Source organism: Erythrolamprus reginae, chromosome 5 (assembly GCF_031021105.1).
Source record: "Erythrolamprus reginae isolate rEryReg1 chromosome 5, rEryReg1.hap1, whole genome shotgun sequence".
Taxonomy (NCBI): domain Eukaryota; kingdom Metazoa; phylum Chordata; class Lepidosauria; order Squamata; family Dipsadidae; genus Erythrolamprus; species Erythrolamprus reginae.
The window spans coordinates 23,785,037-23,805,443 of record NC_091954.1 but is presented as its reverse complement, the minus strand read 5'-3'; the positions used below and the strand labels follow the sequence as shown (position 1 = coordinate 23,805,443).

The 20,407-nt window shown below is 41.1% G+C and overlaps 1 protein-coding gene across 3 annotated transcripts in view; it reads right to left on the bottom strand.

The window, feature by feature from the left end:
* Positions 1–20,407, bottom strand: part of ANAPC16 (anaphase promoting complex subunit 16) — a 38,431-nt gene that overhangs the window by 7,504 nt on the left and 10,520 nt on the right. For all 3 annotated transcript variants that reach the window (XM_070752234.1, XM_070752235.1, XM_070752236.1), the window contains exons 2-3: positions 19,704–19,861; positions 4,976–5,050 (exon numbers count right to left, since the gene is read on the bottom strand). In XM_070752234.1, the coding sequence (XP_070608335.1) occupies positions 4,976–5,050; positions 19,704–19,861 (233 nt within the window). The remainder of the gene's footprint in view (positions 1–4,975; positions 5,051–19,703; positions 19,862–20,407) is intronic.

Below are 20,407 nucleotides of genomic sequence, written 5' to 3'. Positions count from 1 at the left end.
GCATCTTTAAACAACTTAGGCATAGGAATTACCTCGTTATCCTCCTGTTCCTCTGTGAAGTAAGGTAAATTCTCCTCCGGGGGATCAGTGGAAGTGGAGGCTTGTTTCTCCTGGGCCGCTAATCCCGTAGAAATTCTAGCTTTGAGGAGGAGAGATTTGAATAATTGAGAAGGAAAAATAGTAATTGGAGGAGGAACCTTTATTTGGGATTCCTCATCATCTGATAGGCCTTGAAAAGCATCCTCATCATCCTCTATATCCTCATATTCATCCTGGGAGGAATCTGAATCATCCTGAATAGGAGCTCTGACCGCTGGGGGAGAACCCAAGGGGCGGGAGGAGCGAGAAGGAGGAAGAGGTAAGGGAAGCTCATTGATGGTGGAGAGTTTGGCATCAATGGCTTTGGACAACACAGCAAAAATAGACTGGAACTCAGGAGGTAAGCTGGAAATATCAGCAGAAATGGCAGAAGAATCCCTAAAGGCCTGGGAGGATCCTGGCTGGGGGGAATCTTCAATAATATCTGGTTCCTCTGGACCTATGCCCCATAGGTTAGGTTGGGGTCTGTCTAGGTTTGGCTCATCCAGAGATAACACAGGGACCCCAGAAGGAGGAAGACTAGAAGCCTCTGGTGGGTCTTGACTACTGATTACTTGGGCCTGCACTTTCAAACGTTTTGCTGATTTGTCATGGATTTTTTGTAGGGCTAGGTCCCTTCTCTTCTCGGCCCTGGTGACCTTGGTCGAGGGGCGGGCCCCTGGAGAAGAGGAGGAAGAGGCCTGGGGGATACTAGTAATCTCATCGCCTGTAGGCCTGGCCTCTCTGGGACCTTTAGTTGTGCCTCTCTTGGGAAAGGTAGCCATAGTCTGACAATTAACAGAAGACAAGGCTGAGCCAATAACTGAATAATAAGGAGAAGAATTTCAAGGACTTCCCAAGAGGAATGGATCCTGCTTCGAGGCCTCGAAGCTGCTGAAACTTGAGGACAATCTGGGCAAACCCAGAGTTCGTGCCCCCAAATCCAGCGGGGCCAGCCTCCCTAAACTTTATAATTAAGTAAACCAAGGCACTCTGGTTGGAGGCTTAGCCGGTGGAGAATTTAGCCTGGGACCCCCAAGGCCCGCTCCGGGATCCACGCGGTGGACTGAGGCCTACGCGGCTGGCAGGAGGCCAACACGAGAGGCCTAGATTTAAAAAGGGCGCGAAGGCCTTCGCGCCGAAAAAATCGCCCCGTAAATTTCTTAAAGGGGAAGCGATCGACTAAGTCCAGGAGACTAGAAGGCGTCTCACTCCGCAGGAGGTATTTCTTAAGCCCTTAAATATATTGTATACAATAAATAATCAATAATTCAATAGATTAATACTTGCACCAGGACCTCCAGGCCAAAGGATTAGAAGAATCCACAAGCGGCCGCAGGAATCGTAACCGGCAAAACCGCCGGGGGGAAACGAAACCGCAACTTCTCCAAAGGAAAAAAGCCGAGCCGCAAACGGCTGGCGCTATTGGTGCAAGTAAATAATAATGATAAAACAAATCTTACTACTTTTGAAGAAAAGGAACGAAGGGAAGGTGTTAGAATGTTGAACGAGCTATCACAATACAACCGCAGGATATGCGAACTGAGCGAATTCTGGGGAAGGGGCGGATCCGGCAAGCTTTTTTAATACTAGGCTCAGTTCCACCGGATTGGACATGAGCAACCCATGTGACTGCTGGACCCGCTCCTTCAGTACGGAGAAAGAGACATGGCAAGAGAGGCAGAGAGAGAGAAAAAGAAAGAGAGACATAGCAAGAGAAAAAGAGAGACTTAGCAAGAGAGGCAGAGAGAGAGAGAAAGAGAAAGAGAGACATAGCAAGAGAAAAAGAGAGACTTAGCAAGAGAGGCAGAGAGAGAGAGAAAGAGAAAGAAAGAGAGACATATAAGAGAGGCAGAGAGAGAGAGAGAGAGACATAGCAAGAGAGGCAGAGAAAGAGAGAGAAAGAGACATGGCAAGAGAGGCAGAGAGAGAGAAAAAGAAAGAGAGACATAGCAAGAGAAAAAGAGAGACTTAGCAAGAGAGGCAGAGAGAGAGAGAAAGAGAAAGAAAGAGAGACATATAAGAGAGGCAGAGAGAGAAAGAGAGACATAGCAGGAGAGGCAGAGAGACAGAGCAAGAAAGAGAGACAGCAAGAGAGGCAGAGAAAGAGAGACATAGCAAGAGAGGCAGAGAGAGAGAAAAAGAGAGACATAGCAAGAGAAAAAGAGAGACTTAGCAAGAGAGGCAGAGAGAGAGAGAAAGAGAAAGAAAGAGAGACATATAAGAGAGGCAGAGAGAGAGAGAAAGAGAGACATAGCAAGAGAGGCAGAGAAAGAGAGACAGAGCAAGAAAGAGAGACAGCAAGAGAGGCAGAGAAAGAGAGAGAAAGAGACATAGCAAGAGAGGCAGAGAGAGAGAAAAAGAAAGAAAGACATAGCAAGAGAAAAAGAGAGACTTAGCAAGAGAGGCAGAGAGAGAGAGAAAGAGAAAGAAAGAGAGACATATAAGAGAGGCAGAGAGAGAGAGAAAGAGAGACATAGCAGGAGAGGCAGAGAGACAGAGCAAGAAAGAGAGACAGCAAGAGAGGCAGAGAAAGAGAGAGAGAAAGAGAGACATAGCAAGAGAGGCAGAGAGAGAGAAAAAGAAAGAGACATAGCAAGAGAAAAAGAGAGACTTAGCAAGAGAGGCAGAGAGAGAGAGAAAGAGAAGGAAAGAGAGATAGCAAGAGAGGCAAAGAGAAAGAAAGAGACATATAGCAAGACAGTGAAAGAGAGAGAAAAAAGCAAGAAAGAGATAGCAAGAGAGACAGAGAGAGAGAGCAAGGGAGAGAGAAAGACAGAGGAAGGGAAGGAGGGAGAGAGAAAGAGAGCAAAAAAGAGAGGAAGAAAGAAAGACAGATGGAGAGAGAGAAAGAAGGGAAGGAAGGAAAAGAGAGAAAGAGGGAGAAATAGAGCGAAAGGGAGGAAGAGAGAGGGTTTTTTTGTCCAAACTTTTCTTTAGCCCGCCCCCCCCCCCCTTTCAATGTTCCCCAGGATTTTGAAAATATGAATAATGTGCCGCGGCTCAAAAAAGGTTGGGAAACACTGACTTAGACAAACCTAACGAATGGGACAGCTATTCTGCAGTGACTGGACAATCTTATCTATTGGGAAACTGGGGTTTATTTATTTTTTTAACATGGACATGTTAACATCAAGCTTGTTCTGCCAAAGCTTCTTCAATAGATGTCCAGTGACACACTATATTTAGCCATAGGAAATTCTGTTTCCAAAGGAAGACAGGAAATTCTTAACGTCTTTCAAAGAAATTCCCTATTAAATTAAACCTGGTGTCAACAGTCTTAAGGCATTAAATATTTACCAGTGTAATAAATGTTTATAAATACATATAAAGCTGTATGAGTGTTGATGCACTTAATATTTTCTTCGACCTTGGAAGTATTTAGGAAATTTCAACGTTAACTAAAATAAACTTAACAAAACAAAACAAAAGGGCTCCAGGCTTCCCTGAAAAGGGAAGCTGGGAATCCCAAGAATTCTGGGAGCTGAAGTCCATAGCACAAAAAGGGACCATAGTTCCCCATCTCTGCTCTTGAACATACAACTGAACATAGCAGTTGACAGTGAAAAGTGAAGGTAATAGTAGATAGCTGATACAACCCTTGCCATCTTGATATTTAACATTAGACCATATTTTCCACTTTCCTTCTTTTAGTTTCATTATGAGGTCTTCACTTTTAGCAAAGTAGCTTTTTCCAGCTTCACAATGTTTTGACCTATTTTGATTCCAGTGATCATCTTTTTCAAAATTGTTTTTATCCTGACCTTCATCCGAATTGGAGTATTTTCCTTCCTGTTATGACAGTGGCCTGGGTGAAGACTTATTTACCCCCACTACTGAAGATTCTGGGGGTGTCACATCAAACAGTTTCTTTCTGGTGACATTAACTCCTTACCTTTTGTGTTAACAGAAAAAAGTTAAAGAAATATTATAAAGAAATAAAGCAATGTGATGCCTTATTGTGCAGGGTTTTTTTTACATATCTGAACAAATAGATTGTCTATACAGCCATCAGCCCTAATATATTCTATGTTATGACATACTCTAGAGCAGGGGAATCCAACCTTGGCAATTTTAAGACCTATGGACTTAAAGTTGGGGAATTCTGATGGCTGGAGAATTCTGGGAGTTGAAGCCCACAAGTCTTAAAGTTGCCATCCCTACTGTAAACCTTAAAACTGTCCATCTCGTTGTAGGCCCAAAAGGAATACAGTACTGTATATCTATAAAATTGGAAATTTGCAAGAGACTCTGGCAGAACAGCCATCTAATCAAGCATTTAATTTACTTGATAGAAAAAACAATATTTTAAGAACTCTTGGCCAATCTCTTTGGCCATCGAGTATGATTGAAAATAGCAAGTGATCAAGTTTTCTTCAAAAAGAGTTACTCTAATCAGATATTTTCTTCCAGGGTTCTGTTCCATCTTGATAGCATTTCAGAAGCAAATAAACTGATGTCCAATGTATCACATGAACAAGTATGAGGAGGAAGAGATGATGAAGTGAGACGAGATAAGAACCAGATGACCCAGAAAGAAAGATAGTAATCTTTATTAAGAGCAATGTTATGGCTCACAAACCTTTTCTATGAGTACAATGTTCATAGCTTGTTTTATGAACACAACAGCATCAAATAATATAAGTTACAATCTTATCTCCTGGTTAAATAGACCATACAGATAAAACTTTGTTTTTGATTTTTTATTACACAGGATAATATTGTGACAATAGGTTCATTAAATATCTGCTCTATTTTTTTACTATGTTCTGTTCTATCCTGCTGTTTGCAATACAGTACGGTACTTCTGTTCCCTTACTGTACTTCTATATAGATAAATCCTGACACAACATACAGGTCCACTGATACAACACAGTTCCTGAGTTTATTCACTTACCGTGTTTTACTTGTTTCAGTGTGGATGCAACTTGATAGCTAAAGACAGATTCACAAAGGAATCGTTCTGACCCATCTGTAAATAGAGAAAAAGAAAATCTAAATATTTATAATCCCAAAAAGCCTTCCAAGAGTATCACAAAAAATTAGTGTTACTTTTATATCGATGTACACATTAACAAGTGTGTGCATTCATATAATAATAACAAAAAGTGAACCAAGCCAACAGTTTAGCTTCTGAACCCAACAATTCCTAGCCAGTTGTCCACAGGAAACTCAGTGTATGCTTAAAAGCAATGCCATTTGCTGCTGTCAACTTCAAGCAATAGATTCTCATATACAGTGTTCCCTCGACTTTCGTGGGTGATACGTTCCGAGACCGCCCGCGAAAGTCGAATTTCCGCGAAGTAGAGATGCGGAAGTAAATACACCATTTTTGGCTATGAGTATCACAAGCTATCCCTTAACACTTTAAACCCCTAAATTACCATTTCCCATTCCCTTAACAACCATTTACTCATCATCATTATTACTGGTACTCACCATTGAATAAGACACTTAGTTATCCTGATATTTATAAACATAATTATTTATTAACAATTTTTTCCCCCCCCGATAACAACACTGATTGGTCGAGATTTCAGCCAATCAGCAATGGCAGACAAAAGTTTGATGATGACGTATGACGTCATTGGGTGGGGAAAAACGTGGTATAGAAAAAAACCCCGCAAAGTATTTTTTAATTAATATTTTTTGAAAAACCGTGGTATAGGATATTTGCGAAGTTCGAACCCGCGAAAAGTGAGGGAACACTGTATCTGGAAGACAATTATTGGGAACAGTATGGTCAATTCTTGGTCTGATCCAGTCATTTTCTCACTGACAAGCACATTCCCTTCCATCTCCCCCCTCCCCCCAGCTGCATTAAATTTCATATACGCATCCAGAAAAAATTCAAGTTATTTGTTATCACCTATAAAGCTCCATAAAAACACAGTCAATTTCTGGGACAACTTCTCTCTAAAAGTATTGGCCTCTATCATCCTCTAATACAGGGGTGTCAAACTTAAGGCCAGATCTGGCCCTTGAGGTTGCCTTGGAAACAGCGACGGTCTGGCCCACAGTGCTTCTGCCAGTGAAAACTACACACGGCCCTCTTGAGTTCCGTTTTTGGCTCCTGCAACCCTCTGTCAGTGAAAATGGAGGATGCGGCGCCCCAACCTCTGTTTTCTCTGACAGAGTGCTTGGGACACCACAGGGCTCCCCAACACAAATGACTTTGAGCTGGCCATGCCCTCTCAGACCACCCATCCACCCCGAGGTCAAACACAATCCTGGTGCGGCCCTCAATGAAATCGAGTTTGGCACCCTTGCTCTAATAGGTAGGCATGCTTTGAATCTTTTCTTTCAAACAATGCCATTTGATGGGGCTCAGGAGGTAAGCTTTTTCTATTCCTCTGGAACCCCCACTTTATTATTATTATTATTATTATTATTATTATTATTATTATTAATTAATTAATTAAATTTGTATGCCGCCCCTCTCCGTAGACTCAGGCAGTTCACAGCAGTGATAGAAACAATGTACAATACAAATCTAATAATACAAAGTTAAAAACCCATAATTTAAAAAACATGCACACAACAAACCATACATAAATTATATAGGCCTGGGGACGATATTTCAATTCCCCCATGCCTGACGGCAGCGGTGGGTTTTGAGAAGTTTACAAAAGGCAAGGAGGGTGGGGGCAATTCTGATCTCTGGGGGGAGTTGGTTCCAGAGGGCTGGGGCCGCCACAGAGAAGGCTCTTCCCTTGGGTCCCGCCAGATGACATTGTTTAGTCGATGGGACCCGGAGAAGGCCAACTCTGTGGGACCTAACCGGTCGCTGAGATTCGTGCGGCAGAAGGGGGTCCCGGAGATATTATGGTCCGATGCCATGAAGGGCTTTGTAGGTCATAACCAACACTTTGAATTGTGACCGGAAATTGATCGGCAACCAATGCAGACTGCAGAGTGTTGGTGTGACATGGGCATACCTGGGGAAGCCCATGATTGCTCTCGCAGCTGCATTCTGCACGATCTGACTTCTCTGATATTTGTTCATGACTCTGTGGACCTTTTTAGGAAAAACATTTCAAACCTGCTTTTTGCTTGAGTTCCAGGGACAAAATGACTGGACTTCCATCCCATCCACAAGTGATGAGTTCCTCACTATCTATTAAAACCTTTGTATGGGATTTGTATGGGATTTGTTCACGGAACTGTTTATTGTGTTTTTCTTGTTCATTTCATGCACGCCACCCTGTTACTATATTGCTGTATTCCAGTTGGACCACCACAGGACAGCTTTAAATGAACTGCATAAATGGATAATGTAAACTTAGTTAAAAATAGCCCGAATCTACATAAATGATTGGCATCTCAGATATAAAGCCATTACTAACAAGCCTAGGACACAGAGGGATGTTGGGCTCTAACTACTCTAATATGAGACAATTCTTTATAGCCAAGTTATGTTGAAACATTGAAACAAGGCATTTCATAGTTTTGGGGTATCGTACACAAGAAGAACAATGGCACCTCAATTATCTTTAAATAAATTCCAAATGAAAATGCATCCTTGAAAGAAAAGGAAAAAAAAGAAACCATGGATACTAACATTTAAACTACAGTTTAATAGACCTTCAAGACTAGCACACTATCTGTGGCCAAGGACAAAAGAAACACAAGGCTCTGAAAACAATAAATTTTCCAAGAAACCTTTATCGCTAGGTATGTTATGGGTTACTCACCCATAAAAAGCAAATAATAGCCTGCCAAGATGATAATACATACTTTGTAGTACAGGTTAAGGTAGCTCATATATGGAATGAATTGAATTTAGCTCTTATTTTTGTTCCTAAACATGAAACTTAAAACTAATTGATTTAAGTACAGTGGCAGACAAATAAGCCAATACAATCCTAAATTGCATTAATAGAGGGATAAAATGTAGGACTAGGGAGGTACTAACACCACTATAAAGCCTTAGTTAGACCACACCTAAAGTACTGCATCCAGTTTTGGTCACCACACTACAAAAAAGCCATTGAAATTCTAGAGAATGTGCAGAAGAGAGCAACCAGGATGATAAGGGGATTGGAAACTAAAACATGCAAAGAGCGGTTGTAGGAACAGAGCATGACCAGCTTGGCGAAGAGAAGGACCAGAGTTGATATGACAGCAGTGTTCCGATACCTGAAGGGCTGCCACAGAGAGGAGGTGGGGGGGTCAGACTGTTTTCCAGAGCACCAGAAAGCCAGACAAGGAATAAAGGATGGAAGCTGACCAAGGAGAGATTCAATCTGGAAATAAAGAGGAATTTTCTGATGGTGAGCGCGATCAACCAGTGGAACAGCTTGCCTGATTAGATTGTGAGAGCTCCAACGCTTGAGACTTTCAAAGGGAGATTGGACTGCCATTTGTCTGAAATGGTGTAGGCATTCCAGCTTGAGTAGGAGGTTGGACTAGATGACCTACAAGGTCCCTTCCAACACTAATAATAATAATAATACTAAAAAAATCAGAACATTATCTTGTTTCTTAATTGCCCAGTTCAAATTCTCACAAATACAGGCTCCCTGCTATTTGGGATCACCAATTGATTTTCAAAACATACCATTACACAATCTCTGAAATAACCATCATTATAAACTTGGTATCTTCCATATATTCTGAATTATAATTCCTATCGTCCCATTCATGACAGTTGCTTTTGGAGGCACCAATTTTAGAAGTAAAAGACAGTCTTGGTGTCTAGAAATCACTTTTCACTTTTGACATGGAGGAGGAGGCTAAAACCAGACACCAGAGATTTCTATATCTTCTGACCTTTTAGCTGATTCTTGGCTGTTGAGGGTTTCCCCCCCCCCCCAGTTTTTAAAATTCTTCCAGCATAAATGCCACAATTTCCCACCATTTACATATCTGAAATGGCACTGCCGATTTTCAGAGGACATTTGTAGAATATGCTACTGACATTTCTAAACCCACCATTTTGTTGACCAGTTCTAAAAAAAGATAGCTGGTAGTAGTTTCCCAATTCATATTTGCTTAACTCTAGATGTTTCCTTGAAAAAACAAAATGGCGAATCCCCAAAACTGAGGTGACAATTGTGTAATAGGTAACAAGTTTCATATTGGAGATATAATGGAAGGTAGGAATTGTCAGCTGAGCATTTAAAGGCATCAATGGTCCTGTAAAAAGCCTGTCTTGATGCCTGCCAGGTCCCTTGCTCAACAAATTTTATTTTATTTAGATTAATGTTTAAAAAATGAATTGGAGGCTTACTTGCTGGAACTACCAGCCTCAAACCCAATCTTTATTTTGCTTGGTAGCAGAGTAGCTGAAGCTGAAAAAGCAGCTGTATATAAACATAATCAGTTGGCAACTGTGTTTATGCATGTATGTACTGCCCTCTATAGTAGAGCACAGTTCAGCTGCTTTCCTGGAACCAACTCAGTTCTTCAGGACTCATTGACATTATAGAGCTGGTTTACTCCTACTCTGTTCTTAGGAGACACGACAAACAATTAAGCAGGCAAATTTGCCTGTGGGGCCCTAACTTACACCAGTCTTATAAATCCATAATTCTGCTGACACTTAGCTAAATGTCTTGCAACTTATTATTTAGTCTGCTGCAGGAGCTTTTGATATTTAATGCTTAACACACTGCCAATATAACATGAGATGATGTGTCTAAACAAGGCAGCGGCCTGGCCTGCTTTTCTTAGGAGGTGACTGTTTGCCCAGGGCCTAGGACAAAGCAGCGTGAAAGCTAGTGTGGCGTAAGTGGGTGCTGAGCTATGACTGAAGAAGCCTAGAGTCAGCTCTACTGCTCAGCCATAGAAATTTGGAGAGTTATTTTGGTCAAAGGGGTCCAACCAACCTCACAAAGTTGTTAGCGCAGTAAGCCGCCCCGAGTCTATGGAGAGGGGCGGCATACAAATCTAATGAATGAATGAATGAATGAATGAATGAATGAATGAATGAATGAATGAAAGGGAATGCCAGGCAAAGTGTCTTAAGCTCCCGGACATAAATCTAACAAATAGACAACAAGCAGCTAGATGGCTTTGGGGAAAGTTAATCTTAAAGCTTGGACATTCATCAGTCCTCTGGCAGTAGGAAAGCTGAGATGTGTCATTGTCGTCGTTGTCTTCTTCTTCTTCCTCCTCCTCATCATCATCATAGTTGGAAGGGACCTTGTGTCAACCCTGACTTGACTGAAGCCATTTTGCTGCTTCAGTGTTGCCACCTAGAGCTGAGGGATAGGGAGAGGAGAATAGAGGTAGCTGGGGGTTTTGTAGCCAAAACAAAATATTTTCTCTTGGGAAGCAAGGACAGAGGGAGAAGGAGTGGTGTTACCCAGCAATATTGGACTATGTGACTGACTGGCAGAGAAAAGGGGAAATTGTTTACTTTTAATTAGGTGAAAACTACGGGAACCTTCAGAGTTGGTTTTCACCAGATTTGTGCCAACATGATACATCCAATAAAGCTACTGTTCAAAGAATCTATCTGCCTTAAGAGTTTTGCTTGCTATGGGTCTATTACTTGAAACCCTGATACCTTGGAGGTCTTGTAGTATTCTAGATCCTATACCATTTCTGACAAATGGACTATGCAGTCTCTTATGAAAAACTTCCAGTGATGGAGCACCCACAACTTCTGAAGAGAAGCCTTTCCAGTGGTTGATTGTTCTCACTGTCAGGAAACCTCACCTTAGTTCTAGATGGCTTCACTCCTTGGCTTTGTTTCCATCCATTGTTTCTTGTTTTGTCTTCTGTTGCTTTGAAAAATGAGTTTGCCCTATAGAGCAAACATGCAACCTTTGTCTTTTGTGTCTCTGCAGTTTATTTGCAAAAATACAGACATTTTTATCTGTCTCATCCCATATGAAGTGAAGAATTTGTTGTTGTTGCTGTTTAGTAAGGAAGGTACACTACATACTGTGTTGGATTAACAGTACAATGATGTCCTGCTGGAGCTCAACTCATAAAAAATATGACTTCAGTAACCGAGTTGTCGAAGCGTGGAACTCATTACCGGACTCCATAGTGTCATCCCCAAACCCCCAACACTTTACCCTTAGATTATCTATTGTTGACCTATCCAGATTCCTAAGAGGTCAGTAAGGGGCGAGTACAAGTGCACTAGAGTGCCTTCCGTCCCCTGTCCTATTGCTCTCCTATATCTCCTATACCTTTCTTCTTTTCCTATATCTCTTCTTCTATTCTTTCATTGATATCTTCTATTACTATATCTTCTTTTCTATTATTTCTTAGATATATTTCACTATGAGTATCTCCTCTATAACCTTCATCATGTATTTTACTATGTGTATATAGATATATACCCATTAAAACCCTCATTGTGTATTGGACAAAATAAATAAATAAAAATAAAATAATATGTAATCTCACCGTAAACAGGTAATCTTTGACTTGCAACCATTTGACGACTGTTTGAAGTTACAGTGGAACTGAAAAGAAAATCACTTACTCTACCACCCTCACACAACATCCCCATCACGATCACGTGATCAAAATTTGGCACTTGGCAACCAGCATGCATTTGCAATGGCTGGAGCATCATTGACTGCCATTTGGGAGCGTCACATCTGGCTTCCCACAAGAAAAAATCTATAATCACTGAATGCCAGAATGTGCACAATGTGAAATTCTCTGCTGTGAACACTGCATTGGTGACAGGAAGGGCATCCGGCCAATCAACACTCAGCTCTTCGGTTTCCCCGATTCAATCCTGATGCAAGGGATTACAGGGGTCATTGAAAAACACCCCCCCAAACAAAAAAAATCACTGAATCACAGAAATGAAGATAATTCAAACACAGTGAAATATATTTTAAGCCTATGGATTTCAATGGGATTTCAACTTGCTTATCCTCTGTTAGATTAGCACCTATTGGCCTTTTGGGATTTTGCTACTGCTAGTACAGAATGCAACTTAAGGACCTAGAAGAGTTCAAATCCAAGTATACAATTCCAATCCAAGAAAAGTTACCGCTATCTCAACAAAGAGCAACTTGTTTCAGTAAGTCGGCTAACATTTTTTCTTCTTTGAACCTACTTCCTTATTTGCTTAAAAAAAAAACCACACACACAACCCACATCACGCATGCCTGCCGCTCACCAAAAACAGTCTTGAAATTTCTCAGATGCATATCCACGCGGAACGAACCCTGTAATTAAATACTCTGAAGAGTTAGATTTTTTTTTCAGATACGAAATAACCTGGAATTTTCCACCGCATGTCTAGCAACCTCAACCTGCCATCCTACAGCTGGCACTAAATAACTAATTATACTTTCTAGATTAATGAAACTCCTATACGGAAAAAACACAGCTATTAACCTGCAGGTGAAATAATCATCACTTTAATTCTGATGCAAGAAAAAAATACCCTACATATCACCACTTTGGTGAAAAAATTACTGGCAGAAGTAAAAAGAGAGTTCAAGGCCAAAGTCCAAAGAATTGTGCTGCTAATTTTCTAGATTGCTTTGAACTTTTCTTTCTCAACCGGTATTCTTCATTGCCACATAGCTGTTTTTTTTCAAAACTAGCTGAACTGTTTCCAAAGCAGTTGGACCACAAGCTCTCACCACACTGAGGTAAGGCAGATACAACAATAGTTATTGATATGATTCCGTAATACTTATTCTGGCCAAATACTCCCACCAGATCCTCCTATAGCAGTGATGGCAAACCTTTTTTCTCCCTGGATGCCAAAAGAGCGTGCGTGTGCACTATGGGGTGTGTGCGAATGCCCACACCCATAATTCAATGCCTGGGGAGGGTGAAAACAGCTTCCCCTGCCCCCGGAGGCCCTCTCAGACCGGAAATGGCTTGTTTCCCAACTCCTGGTGGGCTCATTAGGCTCATGTTTCACCCTCCCCAGACTCCAAAGGCTTCCTTGGAGCTGGGGAGAGGGTAAAAACGCCCTCCCCCACCTCCCTGGAGGCTCTCTGGAAGCCAAAACTGCCCTCCCAGAGCCTCTGTGTGAACAAAAATCAGCTGACCGGCACACACATGCACGTTGGAGCTGAGCTAGAGCAATAGTTCACGTGCCAGAAGATATGGCTCCACGTACCACCTGTGCAAACCGTGCCATAGGTTCACCATCACTGTCCTATAGGATCAGACATAGAACAGAATACTAAGCGCTGGTAGAATTCCAACAGAATTTTCTGTATTAGATGAATAGGTTATCAGCTCCATCATTTTTTAATGTGTCTCCACAAGTAAGTTTCTCAACATAGATATACAATTTTACAAGTCCAGCCATGATCAAGCCATTGATTGGACTAGAGGTAATCCTTGATCTACGACCACAATTGAGGCTAAAATTTGTTAAACGAGACGTTGGTTAAGCAAGTTTTTCCCAGCGGTGAAATCTACTTACATTACCTTTGGAAGCTGCATAAGTTGCTTTTTTAAAATTAATCTAAATAAAATCATATTTGTTGGACAAGGAACCTGGTAGAGTTTTTACAGGACCATTGATACATTTAAATGCTTCGTGTGCCAGAGGGTTAATAAATTTAAATGGTGGTGTCCAGGCGGGTGGGTAGAGCCTTGGGCTGCTATCGCTACTGGTTCTTGGAACCACCGGCTGCTGACGCTACTGGTATGCCTGAACTAGGCCGAATCAATAACATTTCTGTTAATGTATGAACAGAGTAATCCTTGTTTACTAAGGTTGTGCACACACAGAAACGTTTAGCTTGAGATTAGCTGTGAATAACTACTCAGCCACACACAGATATACTAACTTGAATTAAAGTTTACTTTGAGAAATAACATATTCAGATAAACAGTCTAAAGTCATACACATAAGTCAGAATAAAAATCCAAATGTTACCAAGTACATAGTCTTTCTTACCTGTTGTCTTTGTCATAATCAGCAAAGATATCAAGACTAAGCACATTTTAGCTATAATACATGACTACAATATAGAGAGATTGCAGAGAAAATGCAGAGCATACCTAACAGTTACCATTAACAGTGAGTAGCCAGATAAAGAGAAACAGAGAGATAACTCAGAGAAATAAGCTGTGAACTCTAGCTCCCTCTTGTGGCAGCCTGCAACACCCGCAGTCAATGTATTGCCAACCCAACAGTTATGGACAGAGTCCTAATAATTTCACCTAATAATTTCACCCCTGGCTTTGCCCCACTGTACGTCCTTTCTCACCACAGCTGTTGAGTGAATCACTGCAGTTGGTAAGTTAGGAACCTGGTTGTTAAAGTGAATCTCCGGCTTTGCTTATCAGAAGTTTGCAAAACGGAATGACATGACCTTGGGACACAGCAACAGTCATAAATATGAACCAGTTGCCAAGAATTTGAATCACATGATCATGGGGTTGCTGCAAAGGTTGTAACTGTGAAAATCGGTTGTAAGTCCATTTTTGTGGTAACTTTGAGCGGTCACTAAATGAACTGTTGTAAATCGAGGACTATCTATAATTTAGCACACATCTGGAAGGCAAGCCCAGAACCTGCAGAATGGAATAACAACTTGGCCCCATTACTATGTCCAAACTATTTTTAAAACAAGGTTTAGCTTTATCCAGTATGTATAACTTAAAACTGCATCCTTCAAATAAAGGCACAATGTATTTTTTTTTAAATCACACTGATGTCAAAAACAGTATATAGGTTCCATGCCAGTCCTAATTAGAGAGAAAACACAAAACTAACTAACATGCCTGAAATTTGGAAAAGGCCTTCTCCTTACATTGAAATAGTATCACTGAGGAGTACTGGGCAAACATCTACTCCCTCATGAGGAAGATAGTGTTTCTTAGTCTATTCTCTTTCTTATCTAATGGCAAAACAATGAAAGGAAATCACCATTTATCAGCATTGTGATTACACAAAAAGCCAATGCAGTTACATAGTACCAGCCAAGTATAACTGACATCAGCCCTTCCACCTGGTACCCTCCAGATCTTTTACATTACACAGCTTGACAGTCTGAGACACTTATAGCCAATGGCTATGCTGGTTAGAAATTATGGGGTTTACTATCTGACCCATTAGAAATTTTTCTTTATTAGTTGCAACATTTCATTGTATATAAGTTGAGGCTAGCGGCCCATGGGGGCTTAGTTATCTTTTCACAGAGTGAATCACATCTGGCATATCAGAACTAGCTAATAGAAGAGCCCATTTATTTATTCTTTTGCAATAAAGATAGACTATTCATCTCCTTCATCCAATCAAAGTAGGGAAGGCAATCTAATTCCCTCCAGATGTGGTTAAGTCTTATGTTAATCGTTCCTGACAATGGCCACATATCTGATAAAGCAGAGACATCACCCCATCAACAAAAGTGCTATGGTTTTCCCAGTTCCAATGTATGGCTGTGAAAGGTGGATCGTAACGAAGGCTGGGTGGCAAAGAACTGAGGCCTTTGAACTATGGTGCTGGAGAAGACTCCTGCGAGTCCCTTGGACTGCAAGGCAATCAAACCAGTCAGTCCTAGAGAAGATCAACCCTGCCTGCTCTTTAAAACGCCAGATCCTGAGGATGAAACTCAAATACTTTGGCCACCTAATGAGAAGGAAAGACTCGCTGGAGAAGAGTCAAATGCTGGGAACAATTGAGGGCAAAAGAAGAATGGGACAACAGAGCAGTCAGCACTCTGAGGGATAGGACAGGAAGACCTGGAGGAACATTGTCCATGGGTTTGCAATTGGTTGGTCACGACTAAGAACAACAAGGCAAAGAAAACCTACTATTCAGCAAAGTGAGAATGCCGTATCAATACTTCTTAGCAACTTTAAGAATTGATAATATTGCATCTGTTACACATTGTTCGGTTGGACCAATAATACAGTTGCAATGGCAGCTTCCATAAGCCTTTGTTACAGAGTAAGTAGCACTGGAAGAAACCAAGGTGTAATAAGAATGAAATTTAAATAATCTCTAGAGATCTTAGCTGAAACTTTGGAGAGCAGGTAAAAGCTTCAACTTTTTGATCTCAATATCTGAAAAAGAACTACCCACCTGATCTCAAGACTGTCAATCTGAATGCAATAGAAAAAAAAGAAAGAAATACAGCGGGTTCGAACTTTGCGAAAAGCCTATACCACGGATTTTCAAAAATATTAATTAAAAAATACTTTGCAGTTTTTTCCCCTATACCACGGTTTTTCCCGCCTGATGATGTCATACATCATCGCCAAACTAATAATTTTTGCAAATAAATAACAAAAAAATAATAATTATTGTTAATAAATAACTATGTTTATAAATATCAGGATCACTAAGTGTCTTATTCAATGGTGAGTACCAGTAATAATGGTGAGTAAATGGTTGTTAAGAGGATGGGAAATGGTAATTTAGGGGTTTAAAGTGTTAAGGGAAGGCTTGTGATACTGTTCATAGCCAAAACAAGTGTATTTACTTCCGCATCTCTACTTTGCGGAAATTCGACTTTCGCGGGTGGTCCTGGAACACATCCCCCGTGAAAATCAAGGGAACACTGTACATGGAATTCAAGGAAAACGCTTATATTTGGTGGCCCCTCCCCAAATAAGTTACACAATCTAATAACCGAGGGAACAGCATGACATTATCCAAGGCATCTATTGATGTTGTCTTGATCAAACAGATTCATCAGGTATGTATGATCTTATCAACAGTTCTTTAAGAGCAAGGTTGAAGAAGATAGAAGATGGCGTTTTTATTACATTTTAAAATAAACGCAAAATACAAGAAAGGTACAGACTGCAAGAAGCTGGGTCAATCTGTCAGAGTATGAATATTCACAGCCTGCAATAGATCAGCCAATGGGGACTGAATGGAGGCATGGTAACAAAGTCAGCCAATGAATAGGCATGGTAACCGGCTCAGCCAATGAGGCTTGTTTAGAAACAGAAACTTAAGCTAGAAGGCTGGGCATAGCTCAGCCAAATCTCTGTACTCTTCTCTCTCTCTCTCAAATCTGAACTATAAGCTGCTTGTATTTTGCTTTTAACTGCTATTATGTTGAAGAAGAATTCTGGTATTGTGTAGTGCATTTTCCAGAGTATAAGAGGCACCATAGTTTTAGTGGAGGAAAATAGGGGGGAAAATATATCTAACAGGTAGAATCTGGCTAGAATCCTTAGTCTGGTCAGCTTCAGCACATCATTTTATCCACTGGTTAGGGCTGGGGGGAAAAAACCCTCCTCTTTCGGAGGGAATAGCAAATAAAACAAGTCTGTAAAGACTTAGGGCTAGGAAAAAACCTTTGGAGTAGCAATGAAAACAAGCCTGCAAGCAGGGAAAATCGTTAGTACCTTGTTAGGCCTAATTAAACCATTTTCCAGAGAGAATAGCAAGGAAAACAAACCTGCAAAGACATAGGACTGGAAAATAATTTTGCAATAGCAATGAAAAAATCCTGCAAACAGGGTGGATCATTAACACCTCGTTAGGGCTGGGGGGGGGGGAAGCTTTGAAAAAAGCTACACTTGTAGTATAAGAAGTACCCAAATTTTCAGCCTCTTTTAGGGGTTGAAAGGGTGTATCTTATGCAGTATTCTGAAAAATACGGTATATTATGTTTATTAAAAAGTTAATGAGTCCAGCTGAATCAGTTATCTGTGTGTGCTTCTGGATTTAATTGTATGCAACAAACTCTGATACAATCCTATCAAGAATCTTGAATGGCCAGAGAATTTATGCATCAACAACCCTACCGCGATTATTTCTTTCTCATCTCATTCCATGGTCTCCTAGTTTTGATCATTGCAATGTCCATATACTAATCACGATTATGCACATTTTCTTTGAGGTCCACAATGCTGGGTTAATGATGGGTATTCTGTTTGCAACCCTGAAAAGCTAGGTTCGGAACAGATTATTGTGGGATATCTACGTAACTGTTAAGAATGATTTCTGATTTGATGGCACATAATCAATCAATGGAAAATATAACCGGAGCAGAAGAATCTGCATGTAATGATGTCAAATTCTCTTTTGAAAAATATGTTCAGGGTAACGCCAGTCATGCGAACATGTCATTTCATAGAGGAGACTGTATACTGCTCAAAAAAAAAATAAAGGGAACACTTAAACAACACAATATAACTCCAAGTAAATCAAACTTCTGTGAAACAAACTGTCCACTTAGGAAGCAACACTGATTGACAATCAATTTCACATGTTGTCAGCACATTCAACTTTCTACAGAACAAAGTATTCAATGAGAATATTTCCTTCATTCAGATCTAGGATATATTCTTTGAGTGTTCCCTTAATTTTTTTGAGCGGTGTATATTTTTGCTGGTTCTCTCATCTTCCCTCTCAAATAACTACGGATACCACTTCAATTTCCCAAAGAAAGACCTGCCGACTTTATTACTTCATTTCACTGCCCTATCAGATTATTTGTGATGGCAACATTTCTGCCGTGACATGCTTTTGCTTATTGGCTTCATTCTTCTTAGGCAAAGTACTCACTCCCTTCTTCTGACGTAATTCAGAAGATGAATCAATGTGATCTCAGTGTTTCATAGTAGCTTTTCATGAAAGATAGTTGTGCCAGCACACACAAACAAACAGAGATAGAGAAAGAGCGAGAGAAAGATAGAAAGAGTGGGAGGAAGGGAGAGAAAGAGAGAAAGAAAGAAAAAGAGGGAGAGAGGAATAGAAAGAGGGAAGGAAGGAGCGAGGGAGGGAGGGAGGAAGGAAGGTTCATAGGTAATAGTAATACAGTAATACCTCGTCTTACGAACCTAATTGGTTCCCGGGGAGGTTCGTAAGATGAAAAGTTCGTAGGACGAAACATTGTTTCCCATAGGAAACAATGTAAAATCAATTAATCCGTGCAACGAAAAAAAGACCCGCAAAAAAACACCGCCGCCCGGCTGTCACCTTTTGAAACAGCCGGGGGGCTTCTCAGCGTCCTCCTGAACCCGAACGCCAAATCCGAAATTCTGGGTTCGGTGTTCAGGAGGCCGCCGAGAAGCCCCCCCGGCTGTTTTAAAAGGTGACAGCCGGGCGGCGGGGCTTCTTGGCGGCCTCCCGAATGCCGAACCCGGAAGTTCGGCAAAAGTTCGGGTTCGGGAGGCCGCTGAGAAGCCCCGCCGCCTAGCTGTCGCTTTTTGAAACAGCCGGGGGGGCTTCTCAGTGTCCTCCTCAACCCGAACGCCAAACCCGAACTTCCAGGTTCAGCATTCGGGAGGCTGCCGAGAAGCCCCCCGGCTGTTTTAAAAGGTGACAGCCGGGCGGTGGGGCTTCTCAGCGGCGTCCCGAACGCCGAACTCGGAAGTTCGGGTTTGGCGTTCGGGTCCAGGAGGACGCTGAGAAGCCCCCCGGCTGTTTCAAAAAGCAACAGCCGGGCGGCGGGGCTTCTCAGTGGCGGCGGGTTCGTAAAAAGGAAAAAGTTCGTAAGAAGAGGCAAAAAATTTCTGAACCCCGGGTTCGTATCTCGGGTTGTTCATAAGACGAGGGGTTCGTATCATGAGGTACCACTGTATCTGATTAGTTTGGGCTTAGAAGATTGCACAAATCCACCCATTTTTAATTACCAACTGGGGCACTGTCATTCATTTAACACACTAAAATTACAAATCTTGGCACACTGAGGCTGTGAATACAGCTATAGCATACAATACTACTATCTTGACTTACAAACCAAAATGAGGCAGAACACTTTTACCTTCTAACATTTCCCCAGCTCCTTTAGGATATGTAAAGAGGGCTTTCTGTGGTGTGGCAAGGTCTGAGACACTAAATCCAGATCCAGTCATAGAACTTCCACTAACTCCACCAGCTGATGATGACGAAGTAGAGGCTGCCATCTTGTCCCCCTTGAATCTGAATGAAGGAGAAAGAGAAACAAAGCTTAGTTGGTAGATTCCACAACAATACAGCTGTCAATCAACCAAAAGAACATTTGCATTTCTAGGAGGGCTTTTATATGTATGTATGTATGTATGTATGTATGTATGTATGTATGTATGTGTGCGTGAACACACATACACACACACAGTTTATACACATACACACGCACACACACATACATTGATTACAGAATCAAATGTGCTTGAAATAGCAGTCTCCAAGTCAAGAATTTCTAGCATTTCTGCAGTGATAAACACATCTGGAATTTTGAGATAGAAGCTATGGCTCCTATCAGAAAATGGTCATGAATAGAACAGAATAGAATAGAATAGAATTCTTTATTGGCCAAGTGTGATTGGACACACAAGGAATTTGTCTTCGGTGCATATGCTCTCAGTGTACATAAAATATACACTTGTCAAGAATAATAAGGTACAACTCTTAATGATTGTCATAGGGTTCAAATAAGCAATCAAGAAACAATATTAATATAAATCCTAAAGATACAAGCAACAAGTT